The sequence below is a fragment of the Sinocyclocheilus anshuiensis genome, unplaced genomic scaffold (genome assembly GCF_001515605.1).
Source record: "Sinocyclocheilus anshuiensis isolate Anshui unplaced genomic scaffold, SAMN03320099.WGS_v1.1 scaffold1201, whole genome shotgun sequence".
In the NCBI taxonomy this organism is placed as follows: Eukaryota; Metazoa; Chordata; class Actinopteri; order Cypriniformes; family Cyprinidae; genus Sinocyclocheilus; species Sinocyclocheilus anshuiensis.
The window spans coordinates 246,762-265,258 of record NW_015549617.1 but is presented as its reverse complement, the minus strand read 5'-3'; the positions used below and the strand labels follow the sequence as shown (position 1 = coordinate 265,258).

The window sequence follows — 18,497 nt, the reverse complement described above, 5'->3', positions numbered from 1 at the left end:
GAGGTTAGCTCCAACCCTAATCAAACACACCTGAACCAGCTAATCATTGTCTTCAAGACTACTAGAAGGCTACAGGCAGGTGAGTTATATCAGGGTTGGATCAAATCTCTGCAGGAAAGTGGCCTGGAAGGGCCAAGTTTACCCATCACTGGTCTGAACAAAAACAGCAGACGGGCTTATTGAAAATGCACAGAAATAATGGTTTCCCCGGTAACAGCTGTACACAAAGCAGCGCAGCACGTGACTTTGAAACATGCAGCGCTTGTGTTTAATGAGATCATCGCCTTTTGAAGTTTATTCATCTCATTAAGCCGTATCGCAATTCTTGTCTTTCCGTCCCCAAATTTAAGACCTCCTGAAAACATAATTAAGACGTTCTTGTACCATTTAAGAGCTTTTATGCCATAAAATGTATAGCCTTAAATCTCATACAACTAAACTGAAGACTTTTTAAGGACCCGTCAACTTTCCTAATCTTTGAGAATGCCATTGTTTTTCACTCACTGAAAGTTTCATTTGCTTTCTGCTCTCTTCACTGCATGCACAACCGCATGTCTGAATGTAAGCAACAGTTAACTGTAGTAGCAACCCGTGTCACCGTAGGACCCAAACAGCTCTACTGAGCTGACATTGATGTGCTTGATATAAATTTGATTTTATTACAAAACAGCGTTTGGCATTTATTTCATAATGTCAAAAGGCTTTGCGATCCCGATTCATGTTCACCGGAGTCACTGGTTATTTGAGGCACACAAATATTTGCAGCTTTTTGGATGGGTTCAGAAAAGTACACTGTATTTTCAGGTTTTTGGTTTAAAACAACTTGACAAGATGATTAGATCAGTGCATCTGATAAAATACATTATTACGTATTCTATAAAAATATTACACTTTTAATGACAACAGTTATTCCATACCACTACCACTATTCTCCCCCAAGGCCTGTCTGCATATTCTTTTGAAGTCTCAACTTTGGACTCTCCTCCACATATGCCATTTCTGCACTACACTTATACATTACATAATTTTTCCCATTTTAACCAGAGGAAGGCCACAGTGGGCTGCCTATTAACATTCCCAGAAGACTTGAATGTGGCCGGCATTATGGTAAACCTCCATGTGATTTAACTGCCTTAATGTGGAGCCCTTGCAGGCTATCAGTAGACGGAAAAGCTGACTCTGGCATTCTCTCCAGGTTTCTTAGCTGGAGACTACCAAATAGAAGCTGATCTAAGACGTCTAGAATTCCCTCTAGTCCCTGCTTGACTCATATATTCCCTATTCTTTTAGAAAAGGCAATAATAATGAAATTCAGACACAATAGGTATCTTTCTGAAAACTACATGTGTAAGTATATTCAGATATTTTCTTGCTGCAAATTACAGTGGTGATAAATGCTCAGATGGGCATTCATTAAGGGTTCATTCATTATTTGGTATTACACTGAGAATTACAATCAAAGTTTCTGAAATCTTATTTGTCACATCTTCTATAGTCTATATTTCATCATAAGTCTGGAATTACAGTTCTCTTTGTTTACAAGAGCGCTTATCATGAAGTATTTCTCTGCATGCTTAATGCATTCTTTCAAGATGACACTGTTGGCACTGAGCAGCCTGTGGACAGGATGACAGGATGGGGACAAATCCTGTTATTACTCTAACTGGACTCAGAAATGAATTTAGACAAAGTCAAGTAACATAAATCTGGGTAGAGTAAAAAAAATGTGCCAAGAAGGCGTTTAAACATTCCATTGTCATATGCCTAGCAACCAAGCCACTTAGCTCTGGGTGCGAAAATAAATGGAAAAGAATGCATCGAACCATTGGAAATGTGATCTAAGGAAAAAAAGCAACAATAGTTTCAGGGGCATCCCGCACCAAGTTTCCCCTACCTGGAAATGATTTCATGAGGGGCCCGCAGCGAAAACCTGCACCTCGGCCCCAGATGGAGAACTTGACTGCCAGTAAAAACAAATTATGTACTTGTACCTGAATTATGAACTGAATCAAGAACACACATTATTAACACATTTGTTGTCGCTGTTCCAGAGTGTTAAGAATTTTAGGCCTATAAGTCCTGCATTGATTCAGTCCTCCATGTATTACAGAAACAAATTAGTGTAAACCATCTGGACTGATCACCGCAAGGCTAAACTGCACCTTTTTACTAAGTTCGACAGTGCATTTTGAGAATCAGAGGCTGCGTTGCACCTGCACAGATTTCCTAGCATGTGCAGCAAGTCATCTTTACAAAATGCACTTAAATGGATATGTAACACATCTCTCATTAAATTCTAAAACTGTTCGGTTGTATTGTGACAAATTAATATTTTGTAACATTTTGGACAGATTTCCCCTAAAAAAACACATTGGTTTTGCACAAATCACTAAATGACATATTTTGGCTTCAAAACGGGCGAAATTCACTAAAAGGCTTTGGGGCATTATTAATTTTGTACCTACAATAATAAGGAACATGACTGTAAAAATATTTATTTGTGTCCTTTGGAAGTTGCATTCAAAATCCATTTAGCTCCAAAATTTGAATGGGCATGATGCCACTGAATAGTTTTAGACAATATCAGAAGAAACACATCAGTATTAAATTCACTTACATTGATGTTGTTGGTAAGGGTGTTCACAAACTTGAATCCTGGGATTCTCTTGTCACTGCAAACCACCCCGACATCCTCAGTATGCTTACAATCAGACACTCCTATGCCATTAGACTCACAATGGGCCAAGCTCCTCTCATTCCCCGTGCAGTGAACATTGTCAAACCAGATACGACCTAAAAACACAGGAAGTCAGTGCATATATATTCTAAAAGTCATCAATACTCCATAAAAGAATATCACTGAAATATTGCCAATATTCGCTGTTTTGCTAATTCTTTCATAATTATTATGCATACAGCAATGGTTCATTTAAAACTGTCAAAGTCAAAAGGGTGGTTAAAACAATTAAAAAAAAACATGTTGACCAATTCTAGAACCATACATTCATATACATTTAACCTAAAATCTTGATGTTGATTTAAAAAAAAAGGGAAAAAAAAAATTTCATGGACATGTACTAACCTATACTATCAAAGGAATAGTTCACCTAAAAAAATCAAATTTGCTAGAATTGACTCACTTTCAGGCCATCCAAAATGTAGATGAGTTTGTTTCTTCACTGGAACAGATTTGGATAAATTTTGCATTCCATCACTTGCTCACCGATGGATCCTCTGCAGTGAATGGGTGCCATCAAAATAAGACTGCAAACAGCCAATAGAAACATCACAATAATCCACAAGTAATCCACATGACTCTAGATTACTGTGATATTTTTATCAGCTATTTGGACTCTCATTCTGACAGCACCCATTCACGTCATTGGTGAGCAAGACATGTAAAGCAATTTTTTTCCAATCTAACATGGCTTGAGGGTGAGTACATTTTCATACATTTTAAATTTTTGGGTGAACTTTTTCTTTAACTTCAATGTGATTTTAATTGAGAAAAATGCATCAGTGTCACATGATATCATTCTGAACATTAGCTTACCTTCTCCCTTCCCATATTTAGATGAGGGAAACCAGGAGACTGCTTCGAAATAACCCAGTTCTCTGCATACAACTTGGGCTGCATGAATGGTGAAATCATCATCACACACAGTCCCCCACTCCCCTTCATAGAAGACCTCAACGCGCCCTTCGTTGTGCTTGCGTTTCTCTCCTGCCAGACGTAGCTGTATCCTGGGCGTATCTTTAGGAAGCTCTGGAACAGTATAAAGGTCCTGTGCAGGGTCTTGGTAGCCCGGAAGGTAACCCAAATGGTCATACTGTGCATAACTAAATCTCCATACGCACAACAGTACAAATGACACAGACCAGAAGGCTAGCATAATGATAGAGGCTCAGAAGGTTTTTATGGCCTACAAAAAAAAAAAAAACATGTGAAAAGTGAAAGTGAAGCAATGGAAGTACATTTTATTGTTATTACTATTTAAAAAGCAGCACAGAAAGAAATTATTGATGCTAATAGACATAATTTATCAATTTTAATCAATAACTGGTGTTGGTGCATGGCGAGCTGTGAGGCCTGTGCAGTTAGCTCTGTGGATAGTTGCACGAACGCTGCTGGATCGCTGTTCGGCGAAGTCTTCTGTTGTGACAAGTCAGAAGCGTTTGGATCCATTTGCAGCTTTTATTTAGAATAGTCAGAGAATACACACAGGGTCACTGGCAAGACAGAACAGCAGGGGCTTGGACAGAGACAGAGTCGAATACCAGGTGAGAGATCAGGGCAGGCAGCTAGCAAACACAGTCCAGGTGAAACAATCAGATAAACAGGAAACGGTCCAAGATCAAGTACAAAGAAAGCAAACACGGGTATAACGCTCAGAAATGACAGCCAGGGCAAATCAAGACTTCGCAGAGAGTCTGTGTGTGTGAGTGGCTTATATGTGTGTGTGTAAATGAGGTGCAGGTGTGGATGGGCAATCAGTCCCAGGTATGAAGGGTGATGGGAATTGGAGTTCGAATGGGAATGGTTAATATTCAGGAGACGGTTCCCTCTGGTGGTGAGGAGGAGGCGCACATGACGCCGGGGTCTCCCACGGGGTCGGGGGGCCGGTTTCTCCGGATGCGTTCTATGAAACTCCTCAGTGAGTGTGGGGTCAAGGATATCTCCAGTGTTGACCCAAGATCGCTCCTCCGGACCGAACCCCTCCCAATCGACCAGATACTGAAGGGGACCGCCCCGGCGTCTGGAGTCTAGCAACTCGTGCACTCGATACGCCTCCTCGCCATCAACCAGGAAAAGCAGGGGGGTCTGCGGTCTTGCTCCCTCCTCCGTCTCTCCTCTCGGACCACCAGCGGGTTTCAGAAGTGATACATGGAATGTGGGAGAAATGCGGTAATTAGAAGGCAGTTCCAAGCGAAATGATACTGGAGATATTTGTCTAGAAATTTTGAAGGGACCAACATACCTGGGACTGAGCTTTTTACATGGAAGTCGGAGGCGTAGATCTTTGGTTGAAAGCCAAACCCACTGGCCTGGGGTGTACTCGGGACTGTGACGTCGATGTCGGTTGGCTTGTTGTTCTTGACGCCTTACGGCATGAAGTAGGTGAGTATGTGCCCGGTCCCAGACCTCCTCGCTGTGTTGCAACCAATCTGTAACTGAAGGTAATTCGGTGGGTTCGCCAGACCAGGGAAACAATGGAGGTTGGAAGCCCAGAATGCACTTGAAAGGGGTCATACCGGTGGCGGGTTTCATCAATGAGTTTTGGGCATATTCTGCCCATAGCAAGTACCTGCTCCAGTCTGATTGTTGTTGTTGACAGTATGATCTGAGGAATCGTATCACCTCCTGATTCAGGCGCTCAGTTTGCCCGTTGGATTGGGGGTGGTAGCCGGAAGTGAGGCTGATGTTCACATTGAGATGCCTGAAAAAGGCGGACCATACCCTAGAAGTGAACTGGGGTCCTCGATCGGAGACTATGTCATCGGGTAATCCATAGAAACGGAACACATGATTACAAAGTAGCTCAGCGGTTTCGAAGGATGTGGGGAGTTTAGGCAGCGGAATCTCCAGTCTGATTGTTGTCGTTGGCAGCAGGATCTGAGGAATCGTATCACCTCCTGATTCAGGCGCTCAGTTTGCCCGTTGGATTGGGGATGATAGCCGGACGTGAGGCTGATGTTCACATTGAGATACCATACCCGGACCATACCCTAGAAGTGAACTGGGGTCCTCGATCGGATACTATGTCTTCTGGTAATCCGTAGAAATGGAACACATGATTACAAAGTAGTTCAGCGGTTTCCAAGGATGTGGGGAGTTTAGGCAGCGGAATCAGATGGCAGGCTTTGGAGAATCGGTCAACAATGGTGAGTATAGTGGTGTTACCTTGAGAATTGGGCAGGTCGGTGATGAAATCGATGGCAATATGAGACCAAGGTCGGTGTGGTGTAGGTAGTGGATTTAGCAAACCGGCTGGAAGCTGTCTAGGGGATTTGGATGTGTTGCATGTGATACAGTTCTGGATAAATTTGTGGGGAGTTTAGGCAGCGGAATCAGACGGCAGGAGAATGGAGAATCGGTCAACAATGGTGAGTATAGTGGTGTTACCTTGAGAATTGGGCAGGTCGGTGATGAAATCGATGGCAATATGAGACCAAGGTCGGTGTGGTGTAGGTAGTGGATTTAGCAAACCGGCTGGAAGCTGTCTAGTATGGCGTTATTTTAATGACAAATGTCAAGAGCGCATAATTGTAGCGCGAAAGCACATTAATATAATGCGCCAGCGCGAATCTCTCTGCTTGCGCGCAGATTTCCTTTGCTCTTGCACAAAACCGGACGCACACGCTCAGATACACACTGCTCTCGTCATGATATCCCATTGTACTGGTGCCAAGAGCAGCTTGTCGGGAATTATATTGTCGTTGGAGATGGATTGGATTGTTTCCTCAGTTTGGCGAGAGAGCGTCAGCCTTGGTATTCTTGGTGCCTGGCCGGTATGTCACCGTGAACCGAAACCTCGTGAAGAACAATGCCCACCTGGCCTGTCGGGGGTTTAGACGCTTAGCTGAGCGCAGATACTCAAGATTTTTATGATCCGTGAGAACGATGAATGGATGAGCAGCTCCCTCCAGCCAATGACGCCATTCCTCAAGCTTTAATTCTTTTCGCACCTGAATTAAACGTTGTCAAAAGTTATCATTTTTAAAAAGTAGCCTAGTCTCAAACCAGATTTGTGCAGGGCCTTTCCTTGATTTTTAATTGTTGCATTTTTGTTTTAACATAAACTGGTTATTGTAGGTACTTTGTTTTACTATATCTCTTTTATGTTTGTATTTTGATCAGCGGGGATGGCTTGTTTCCTCAGTTTGGCGAGAGAGAGCGTCAGCCTTGGTATTCTTGGTGCCTGGCCGGTATGTCACCGTGAACCGAAACCTTGTGAAAAACAATGCCCACCTGGCCTGTCGGGGGTTTGGACGCTTAGCTGAGCGCAGATACTCAAGATTTTTATGATCCGTGAGAACGATGAATGGAAGAGCAGCTCCCTCCAGCCAATGACGCCATTCCTCAAGCGCTAACTTTATAGCAAGAAGTTCACGGTTGCCCACGTCGTAATTCCGTTCCGTGGCTGTGAGTTTGCGGGAGAAAAAGGCACACGGATACATCTTCGCTGGTGAACCATGATGTTGAGACAGTATTGCCCCTACCCCCGTGTTAGAAGCGTCAACCTCCACAATGAACTCGCGTTCTGGGTCGGGATGTCGAAGGATGGGTGCGGAAGTGTACCGAGTCTTTAGTTCGTTGAATGCTTGACGTGGCTCTGGTGACCAAATCAATCTAGCAGCGTGACGTTTAGTCATGGTTGTCAGAGGGGTGGCGATTGCACTGAAGTCTCTGATAAATCGCCTGTAGAAATTTGCAAACCCTAGGAAGCGTTGAAATTCTTTGACTGTCTGGGGTTGTGGCCATTCCAGAACTGCTTTGACCTTCCTTTCGTCCATTGCTACCCCCTCCTGGCTGATCACGTAACCGAGGAACAAGGTGCTGGTTTGATGGAATTCACACTTTTCAGCTTTGGCGTAGAGTTGGTATTTCAGCACTGATCTGACGTGACGAATGTGTTCCTCCAGAGTGTTTTAATAAATCAGTATATCGTCAATGTATACGATTACCCATCTGTCGAGCATGTCACGGAAGATGTCGTTCATGAACGACTGGAAGACTGATGGACTGTTGGCAAGGCCGAAGGGCATAACCAAGTACTCATAGTGCCCACTAGTGGTCGAAAATGCCGTTTTCCATTCATCTCCTTCTCGGATACGAATCAGGTTGTAGGCATTGCGTAGATCTAGCTTGGTGTAATACAGCGAAGCTGTTCTAGCGCGGCTGGGACTAGGGGAAATGGATAACGGAACTTAATGGTGATATCGTTGAGGCCACGGTAATCAATGCACGGCCGCAAACCTCCATCCTTTTTCTTTACAAAGAAGAACCCGGCTGAAGCGGGAGAGGTCAAGGGTTGGATGAATCCTTTAGCTAATTCCTCCTCGATGTAGAGTTTCATGGCTTCGGATTCTGGTTGTGATAATGGGAAAACGTTGAGACAGTATTGCCCCTACCCCCGTGTTAGAAGCGTCAACCTCCACAATGAACTCGCGTTCTGGGTCGGGATGTCGAAGGATGGGTGCGGAAGTGTACCGAGTCTTTAGTTCGTTGAATGCTTGACGTGACTCTGGTGACCAAATCAATCTAGCAGCGTGACGTTTAGTCATGGTTGTCAGAGGGGCGGCGATTGCACTGAAGTCTCTGATAAATCGCCTGTAGAAATTTGCAAACCCTAGGAAGCGTTGAAATTCTTTGACTGTCTGGGGTTGTGGCCATTCCAGAACTGCTTTGACCTTCCTTTCGTCCATTGCCACCCCTTCCTGGCTGATCACGTAACCGAGGAACGAGATGCTGGTCTGATGGAATTCACACTTCTCAGCTTTGGCGTAGAGTTGGTATTGCATGAGGCGTTTCAGCACTGATCTGACGTGACGAATGTGTTCCTCCAGAGTGTTTTAATAAATCAGTATATCGTCAATGTATACGATTACCCATCTGTTGAGCTTGTCACGGAAGATGTCATTCATAAACGACTGAAAGACTGACGGACTGTTGGCAAGGCCGAAGGGCATAACCAAGTATTTATAATGCCCACTAGTGGTCGAGAATGCCGTTTTCCATTCATCTCCCTCTCGGATACGAATCAGGTTGTAGGCATTGCGTAGATCTAGCTTGGTGTAATACAGCGAAGCTGTTCTAGCGCGGCTGGGACTAGGGGAAATGGATAACGGAACTTAATGGTGATATCGTTGAGGCCACGGTAATCAATGCACGGCCGCAAACCTCCATCCTTTTTCTTTACAAAGAAGAACCCGGCTGAAGCGGGAGAGGTCAAGGGTTGGATGAATCCTTTAGCTAATTCCTCCTCGATGTAGAGTTTCATGGCTTCGGATTCTGGTTGTGATAATGGGAAAATTCTACCTTTAGGAGGAGTGGCGCCGGGCGTTAAGTCTATGGCATGTGAGTGGGGAGCTGAGATGCTTTCTTTTTACTGAACGCCTCGGTGAGATCAGAGTACTCTGGGGGCAGGTTCAGGTTGTCTGTGCTCTGAACAGGTGGGGAAGGTGCATGACTGGAAGCTCGGGGAATCTTTGAGAGACAACGATCTTGGCATGTAGCGGCCCACTGAAGAATTTGTCCTTCTCTCCAAGAGATGCGTGGATTATGTGTGCGCAGCCAGGGTAATCCGAGAATAATAGAGTGATTGGGCGAGTGGATGACGTAGAATCGGATGAATTCAGAGTGCAGGGTTCCTATTTGCAACTTGACTTCTTCTGTGATGCGTAGAACCTTTCCCTCTCCGAGAGGGCGGCCGTCTAGCGCCTCCACTGCCATGGGAGAGTTACACGGGGTTAGTTTCAGTTTATGTTGCAGAGCGAAATCATATGACACAAAATTACCGGCTGCTCCAGAATCTAACAGAGCAGTAGTGGTAATTATTTTGTCTTGAATAAATGCAGATGCAGAAGTTGCAATACGAGTATTGACACTCACCGATCGAAAACTGGAAGACGGACGGACCGGGCAGGAGATTTTAATGTGTACGGCTTGACCACAATAGAGGCAAAGTTGGTTCTGCATGCGGCGTTCTCGTTCCTCGGAAGTGAGGTGAGTGAATCCTAGTTGCATGGGTTCGACTGTGGTAGTGGTTTCAGGCATGTAACGAGGCGTGGCTCGAGTTGAGCGTCGAGAGCGGATCAAATTGTCAATTTGGATAGCGAGTTCAATGAACTCACTCAAACTCTTCCCCTCATCCCGGCAGGCCAGCTCTGATTGAAGCTCTAAATTCAATCCCCTCCGAAACAAGAGCTTTAGCGTGTCCTCTACCCATGTAGTCTGAGCCGCGAGGGTTCGAAAGGATAGGGCATACTCAGCGGCCTATTTTCTCCCTTGAGAGAGAGTTAACAGTTGATCACCTGCACTCCTCCCCTCAGCTGGATGTTCGAAAACATCACGGAAATGTTGAAGGAATGCATCGAAGGTAGGAAATGACGAACCATTCATCCTCCAGACAGCGGTGACCCACTCCAGCGCCTTCCCAGTGAGTAATGAGCAAACGAAAGCAATGCGGCTAGAGTCTGTGGGGTACAGCGAGGGCTGCTGGCTAACAAAAAGTGAGCACTGGAGTAGGAAGCCTTTGCATCTGGCGGGTTCACCATCAAATTTTTTGGGGAAAACGAGTCGTGGACTGATTGGGGGTGTCTGAGCAGGTGGAAGGCTACTGCGGATAGGCGGCTGCTGAGATGTTCGGGTCCTCCTCTGTAACAATTTCCAGCTGGCCATTTATGTGTACTTTTTTAATCAAAAGCACTTTTATCAAAGTCTTGAGCTCAAGGAGAATAGCATGTGAATTCTCATCCATCACCAAATCAGCCCACATCAAAGAGTGCAATAATGAGGACACAGAGACTTGTTTAGACCACGCTGTACTATTCATCTACAATGTCCATGCCCTAACCAGAAACATATAAAATTCACTTCGAATATCAAGGAAAAGAATCATGTTCTTATCAGAAAACACAGTTTAATTGAAAATAAAGTTTGACAGATGACACTTTAATGGGGATAAGGTAACTGGTTTCCTGACTGGGGGGAAAACACTTCATACACAGTGGAGTACAAAATTCAAATTGAAAATCTGAAAACCTAAATTGAAAACCTAATTTAAACATGGTAATACACAGAATGTTTTAGGATGTAAGTTGAATAATAATGATTTGGGATTCTGAACTAGTTTTACATCTTAATTATTCAACTAAGCAAATTTGAGACATTGTGAAGTCTTTTGTACAAAAGGTCATTTTCAAATATATAACAATAATATATAAATATATAACAAATATATATGGCTGATCAGGTTATGCAATGTGCAATGCCTTTTTTCCCCAATTCAGTTTTCTCTATTTTTAATGCTGATAATATAATTTGACAATAAAAATTATTAATTAAAAAAGTATTAAATTAAAAACCGCTAAATACATGCTAGGGTTCTCAACTGTGTGAATCCCACTGTGCAGAAAAGTGATTAACAGAGTGAGTCTTCAAGACGTTTTGGTTCTCCAGTACCCACTGGCATGCAAGCGTTTGTCTTAAAAGCAAAAAAAAAAAAACCTAACATGCTTCCAAGGGTTCCCTTAAGGTTGCCACTCCAAGATAAAAGAGGCACTTCAACAAAAGCACTTTTTAAGACTTTCGCTCACTTTCTCAAACACATTCAAAAAGTTATCATCTAAAATATATCACAATGGTGAAGCCTGTAACCTAAACTAAAACTAAATGTGTAAACTAAATTACACAAGCATGAATAAATCTTTCAGGATCTTTTCAAGATCATAGGACGCATTGTCCAAATGCATGTGGCAAACAGACATGGGCCCCAGAAGTCTCAATGATTGGCCAAAATTTCAATCTGCTCTACAGCAGCCTACTGTGTCAATTCTTTTAAAAATGTGCTTGGTCTAAAGGGAATTTACCTAAAGCTCACCACACCCAAAGGGTTTGTTCAGAAATGTATTTGGTACATTTCTGTATTTGGCTCACACACCCAAAGGGTTTGTTCAGAAATGTATTTGGTATACGTTTGTTCGCCTGGACAAGACCTATTGCTCTGAGCCATCTACAGCTTTGGAACTACCTCACATTCCTGTCCTAAAGACCTGGTTCTTGTCTGTTAGTATTTTGCGCTTCCAGACAGCAAGTCCCCTGCCCACCATGAATAGGATTCTGACAGGATATATGTCAAGGGGTCACAGTCCTGTGTAATACTACCTAAACACAATAACCCAGTGTTCTACCTGAACAAATAGCAAAGGCACAGATCCCCTTTTGCGGAGGCTGTAATGTTCATTAATAGTGAATCATGTAAACAGGTTGTCGTTAAAAACATTTGAGTAGAAATATATCTTATGCAATCACATAAACCAACACCACAGCACAACTTTAGTCATAAACTGCTCGTACTTGCATTCTATCCCACTAACTCAAGCATGACGTCATACGTAACCATTCGAAGCATTGTTCTCTCTCTCTCTCTTCTATCTTACAAATTAACGTGCTGTTTTGTAAAACCAGAATGTCAGGTAACAGATTTAAACGAAATATTCAGTACAACTCTGATTATTTTCTTTGCAAGAAGCAAAAAAAAAATGCGATTATACAATAGCTTAATAAAGCAAAGCAGATGCAGTTGTCAGCTTACTTTGGCTGCGAGTGCAACTTTCACAGTAGAATACTCCTCCGATTGTGAATCTCTGCTTCTCTCAGCTGTTGCACATCCCCTAAACTTTCACTGGTTGATCTCCTACAATTTCAGGAAAGTCGAAACAAAGTTTACTCCTTGTAGAACTGCCCCCTCACGCCCACCACTGTGGGCTGGTGACCTCATGGACCTCCAGTCGCACGGGCACATAAACTGGATTTTTTGAGGAAACAGACATGATGTACGTGCCTAAAAAGTCGGTTGTTTTAAACCAAAAATAATAAATGTGATGGATTAAATAATATCCTAGCCTGACGAGCACTTTAGGTGACTGGTGGAGAGTTTTCTGGAGGAGGGGAAGCAAACACATTTCACTAATAGTAGGCTATGTACGTTGCTGTTGTCGCTTTGGTTTGGGACGAATATATTCCAGTAAAACAAATATCATTAGTTAACCTCATAGTTATTTTCAATTCTTGAACGAATCCTTTTTAATGCGATCTTGTCATTGAATCCGTTGAACCGCTTCACAAAACCGGACTGAATGATTCTTTCTGATTCGTAGCTGAATTCGGCAAAGCATAGGCTAGCATGCATACTATCCATCCATTCATTTGTTTGTCCTAGCAAACATACTAGTCTTAATATTTCTGCCATATAAAAACAATGCAGTAGAAATAGAAACAGTAGTAGCCTATGGTAGCTCACATTTAGCTCAAACATTGGTTTTAATAAATACCTTTTTCAGCAAAGAAATTTCTGCTACATCTGTGTACGATTGTTTATTGCCAATGCAATTTATTTTAGGTTCTACATATATTTTATGAACGTAATCGTGGCTGTAAACTGATATGGATAAATAAAAGTTGATCGGGGACAAATTACGCAATGACGTAAAACAACAGCTGAACATAACAGCTTTTTTTGAACTGGTTCTTTAAAACGAACAGTTCGAAAGATTCGTTTCGCTGAAATGAGTCGGACATCTCATCACTGGAACCGCTGTTTCTTCTCTTGTGGGATATTAATGTATAGTGCCATCTTGTGGATAACGGTGAATTTAGGAGAACAGAACCGTAAATTAATGCATAAATGCTAATTAGACTTCACTAGTCAGATTACAGATGTGTTCTGAGAAAGATTTTCCACTTGCTTTAATTCTTTAATAAGTATTAGAATTACTTTGAAAAAGCCTGATTACTGAAAACATAAAATATATAAAAAATTAATGAATAATATATACCATAATATACATGACAGCAGTCACAGTCTCCCTCTCTACTGTATTTTCTTAGGCTCCTCCCCCCTAGTTCCAAGATCATTAGTCGCACCCTCTGCACTGTATTCTCACACACTTCTCTGGTTGAAGGAAGGAGGGAAGGTTATTTCAGAAATTTTCAAATTACAGGCAACTCTCTCAGTAATGGATGAATTCCTGAAGTCTTTGGATATTAAACTATCTGCAAATATACCCCGAAGAACGGATGCTTGATCAAAGGACTTAATTTTTCAGGTTGCAGCCAGGGTAATAGGGACATCCCAGAAGATGGTAAACCAGACTGAAGGTTATGTCTCAGAGCTAATAACTCGCTCCACGACTGCTTGTTTGCTTTTTATTTTTGTGCTCTCCACCTTTCTAGGGAATGCTCTGGTGTGCACCGCAGTGGTACGGTTCCGTCATCTGCGCTCCAAAGTGGCGTATGTGTTTGTAGTGTCTTTGGCCGTCTCAGATCTCTTAGTTGCCTCTCTTGTAATGCCATGGAAAGTAGCCGCTGAGATTGTGGGTTTCTGGCCGTTCGGCAGTTTCTGTGAAGTATGGATAGCCTTTGACATCATGTGCTCCACTGCCTCCATTCTTAACCTGTGCATCATAAGTGTGGATCGTTACTGGGCTATTGCTATCCCTTTGAGCTACGAGCAGAAAATGACCAGAAGAGTGGCTTTTGTCATGATTGGAGTGGCATGGATGCTCTCTGTTCTGATCTCATTCATTCCTGTGCAGCTAAGTTGGCATAAGAGTCTCCGCCATAAAGAAGACCTGGGAGAAATGGCTGAAAAGTGCGATGCCAGTTTAAACCGCACTTACGCCATCACGTCATCTGTAATCAGCTTCTACATCCCTGTCTCCATAATGATTGTCACTTACACTCACATCTTCCTCATAGCGCAAAGGCAGATCCGAAGGATATCAATGCAAGAGTGCACCATTAAGCATGTTCAGTCCTGCCAGAGCTGCAATAAAGCACCTGAAGAGAAATTAAAAAGTGCATTTAAGAGGGAAACCAAAGTCCTGAAAACCCTGTCGATGATCATGGGTGTGTTTGTCTGCTGTTGGCTCCCTTTCTTCATTCTCAACTGCATGGTGCCATTTTGTGACCCTGGCCTCCACAACACCGGACAGATCCCATGTGTCAATAAGACGACTTTTGATGTGTTCGTGTGGTGTGGGTGGGCGAACTCTACCTTGAATCCTGTAGTTTATGCATTTAATGCAGAATTCCGCAAAGCTTTCTCCAGTCTCTTGGGATGTGGGAAGTTGTGCTCTCGGAATACTGTGCAAACGGTTGACTTCAGCAATGAGCTGGTGTCATACCATCGCGACTCCACAAACCTTCAAGACATTCACCTCTTCAGTCAGCCCTGTCTGCATCCGCATGCTGTCAGGGAGGAAAGTGATAAAGATATGTGCTTTGACACAGTGTCAAAGATGGCTGAAGTCCCTTATGAGACTGAATGTAACTTTGTATATGGGGAAAGGCCTCCTATGCTAAGTCATGGAGAAACAGAACTATCATTGGATAAAATCATACCATTTACAAAAGAAGACGAGTTAGCGTCTCTTGAACATGTGGCTCATAATGAAAGTGAATCTCCTAGTATCTCTGGAATATTGTGATCTTTAAATATGTTTTGGTGGTGTGTTTTGAAAATAATGAGTAAGACCATGAGTAATTGAACTGGCTTAGAGACCTGTTTTTGAGTGCTGTTTCTACATTACTCTGCTCATGAATCATTCAAAAGGTCACTCATTGTGAGATATATATAGATTCCATACAGAGCTTTAAAATTAATTTTTATCATATAAAGCTAATAATGCAGTACCAACTATTATTTCTACTTGAACAATGCTCAGTCTTTTTCAGTTAGATATGTTAATGGAGGAAATAATAATCATATGTCTGTCATCTTGAATATTTTTGTTTACTTTAACACCTGACTTTGAAACGACTCCTGTATTCACTCATAAAGGGAAAAGGCACTGACAGGTTGTTGTTTTTCTCTTCTTTTACCTGCTGCTTTTTTTTTTTACCTCATATTATTTGATGAACTACTTTGAATATTTACATTTGCCAATCCACAGGCAAAAACAATCAAAATTGTGAAAAACTTAAATCAAAATGGTGAAATCATGTCCAGTTACATTTACATTCCCATACACACTCATATCAATTTTAAGCTAAAAAAAAAAGTTGATTTTTTTTTTATACAAAAAAGAGGTCTGCCCAAAGTATTCAATGGCTTTTAATAAGAAAAATGTGCCCTTAATTTAAAAACATTCAATTTAACATTAATGTACATTCTCTTAAGCAGATAAAGAAAACAAATGGGCACTCATCTGCTGATACCATATTTGTTTTTATTGGGAGTTTTATACTAAAACAGATTTTGGACAAAATATAGGTTTATGAGTAAATGTTAAGAACAATAGTATACAAAAAATAAAAAAATAAACAACAACTGATGCAATCTTGCCTTTTGTAGTAACATTCAACAAACCATTAACAATGAATACATTAAATGTGTGTTCTGTATTGCTATATTTACAGGAAAGTCTAGTATAATCCTATACAAAATATAAATATTACACGAATCAGTGACATGTGACAACACTCATCCTGTTTAGTCACATAAACTCTCACGTACGTGCACACGATGAACTAACTATGAATGACATTTCGGACACTTTCCAACCAGCGGACTCTTCTGTCTAATCTGTGAAGGATTGAAAAGCTACAGCAAATAATCGGTTTTGTACATCAGGTACAGAGGTAGACTGTCATGTGTTTATACAAACCGATCTTTTACAGACGTATCTGTGCTGCTCGTTCGCGCTGGTGATATCTATAAGCAATAAGACCCTATCCAACAAGACAGCTCAAAAAGTGTCACATCCCACCCAACAAACATTTTCTCAGTCTATTAAAAAGGCATTAGCCTTCTTACATGCGTTAGGAACATTTGCACTTTTGTGAAGATGGGGTGGCTCTTACAAGAGCCTTTGGTTTATGGAGTGAAGTCTGTCAGTCTACTTCTTCTTAGCGGCCGTCTTCTTCGCCTTGGCAGCCTTGGGCTTTGCGGCTTTAGGCTTCACTGCTTTGACCTTCTTAGGACTCTTTGCAACTTTCTTCACAGCCGGTTTCTTCACTTTCTTCGGGCTTTTGGCGGCTTTCTTGGGCGCAGCCGGTTTCTTCACTTTCTTGGGAGACTTCTTCGGGGCAGGTTTCTTTACTGGTGCCTTTTTGGGCTTCGCCGCCTTGGCCGCCGCCTTCTTCTTCAAGGCTGGTTTCTTCGGTTTCACCACAACTTTGTTAACGGGCTTCTTGGCGGCTGGTTTCTTGCTCACCTTGAAAGATCCGGATGCCCCGGTGCCTTTAGTTTGAACAAGCGCCCCCTTTTTCACCAGCGATTTCAAAGCAATCTTGACGCGAGAGTTGTTTTTCTCAACGTCATATCCACCACCTGCCAAAGCCTTCTTCAGAGCCGCGAGAGAAACTCCTCTGCGCTCGTTGGAAGCGCCAACCGCCTTCACGATAAGGTCTGACACGCTTGGTCCAGACTTTTTCGCCTTTGCCGCCTTCTTCTTTTGGGCTTTGGCCGGAGCAGCCGCGGGAGCAGGAGCAGTTTCTGCCATAGTTTCAGTAAACTTGTCACGAAGTACAGAGCTGTCAAACAAACAATGTTTACATCCAACAGCTGAGGGCGGGATTTAAAAGGGAGATGAGAACCATATAGACTCAACTGCCTCACCCGACGCTCTCAACAGGACAGAGTCGTTCGTAGATGTGTTTTCTGATCTTGAAAAACACAAGGTTTTCCGCGATAAAGATCGATGGATTGTAGACTTTAAACCACGTCCCGATAGCTGAGTCTTTCCTCTTTAAGGGCAGCTCATGTTTCGTGTAAAACATCGCTCGGTTTATTGTAGAATAATAAAAACGCGTCCACATTTAGTGCGAGTCGCAGCGGGAAATATCGCACTTCCTCTGTTCTTTTGTAGATTATATATTAAAATTCGAAAATCACATCTAAAATGATGGACACTTTGCACAGAAAAGACCCTAATCTACACATTTGTGGTGGTTTTAGACTAAGACGGCTCAAGGAATAAAAAAATTGAAGCGTTTTTCTTTAGTGAAGGTAACACAGATCGGCGCTGTCGCCATTTCATCCTCCCCTAATCTCATTCTTTCTACAATGATCTATTAATGATCATATCTGTAGGTACATCCAGTACATGATTCGAATAACTTATATATAAGCAAGTTTACCAACATTACACATTTAAAGACGTTGCCTGTTAGTAATAAAACGGGAGTTTGTAGTATCTAAAGGGAAAGTGCTCTCAACAATCGAGAAGTGCCATAACAGAGGCAAGCGATCGCGGTGTATAATGTTGTTCTGATGAATTTATGGCAATTTTTTTTACAATTATATTTAGTGGTTGTAAAAAGGCCACTAAGTCACTTTTTATCCGAATAGGCTTAAAAACGGCGAGGATTTTCACTATGTTCCTTCATTGTCCAGCGCGGAACTATTGCTGCACGTAGTTTCTGTACTGTGATGTTGATCGACTTTAAACAATAAAACTATTATTTTTATCTGTCACACACATGTATGAAATATTTCATAAATGCGTGTGACAGAATCTTCACTCTTTATTTTAAGCGAAATCTTAAGATTGCGTTTTGTACACTATTCATCGTCTGATGACTATAGCGTATGGACTCATGGCTGTTTATTAGTAAGAAATATTAAACATCGACCAGGGCACAAAAAGCTTATTTATGATAAATACGACTTTTATTAATAGTTAATTTGCAGTAAACACACACACACACACACACACATATATATATATATATATATATATATATATATATATATATAAAATCGGTAATC

General features: G+C 42.0%; 3 protein-coding genes across 3 annotated transcripts in view; 1 reads left to right on the top strand and 2 right to left on the bottom strand.

Moving 5' to 3' along the window:
* LOC107659291 (lysyl oxidase homolog 2B-like) overlaps nucleotides 1-12,402 on the bottom strand; it is a 35,115-nt gene extending 22,713 nt beyond the window's left edge. Inside the window, exons 1-3 of the mRNA XM_016448178.1 lie at nucleotides 12,318-12,402; nucleotides 3,554-3,923; nucleotides 2,618-2,793 (exon numbers count right to left, since the gene is read on the bottom strand). Coding sequence (XP_016303664.1) covers nucleotides 2,618-2,793; nucleotides 3,554-3,893 — 516 coding nt within the window. The 5' untranslated portion in view covers nucleotides 3,894-3,923; nucleotides 12,318-12,402. The remainder of the gene's footprint in view (nucleotides 1-2,617; nucleotides 2,794-3,553; nucleotides 3,924-12,317) is intronic.
* Nucleotides 12,403-13,863: 1,461 nt separating this feature from the next.
* Nucleotides 13,864-15,213, top strand: LOC107659284 (D(1) dopamine receptor-like). Its single transcript, XM_016448166.1, has one exon. It carries the CDS (start codon nucleotides 13,864-13,866, stop codon nucleotides 15,211-15,213), a length of 1,350 nt encoding a protein of 449 aa, XP_016303652.1.
* Nucleotides 15,214-15,986: 773 nt separating this feature from the next.
* Nucleotides 15,987-17,285, bottom strand: LOC107659283 (histone H1-like). The gene has a single exon (XM_016448164.1). It carries the CDS (start codon nucleotides 17,227-17,229, stop codon nucleotides 16,624-16,626), a length of 606 nt encoding a protein of 201 aa, XP_016303650.1. The 5' UTR covers nucleotides 17,230-17,285; the 3' UTR covers nucleotides 15,987-16,623.
* Nucleotides 17,286-18,497: the final 1,212 nt, after the last annotated feature.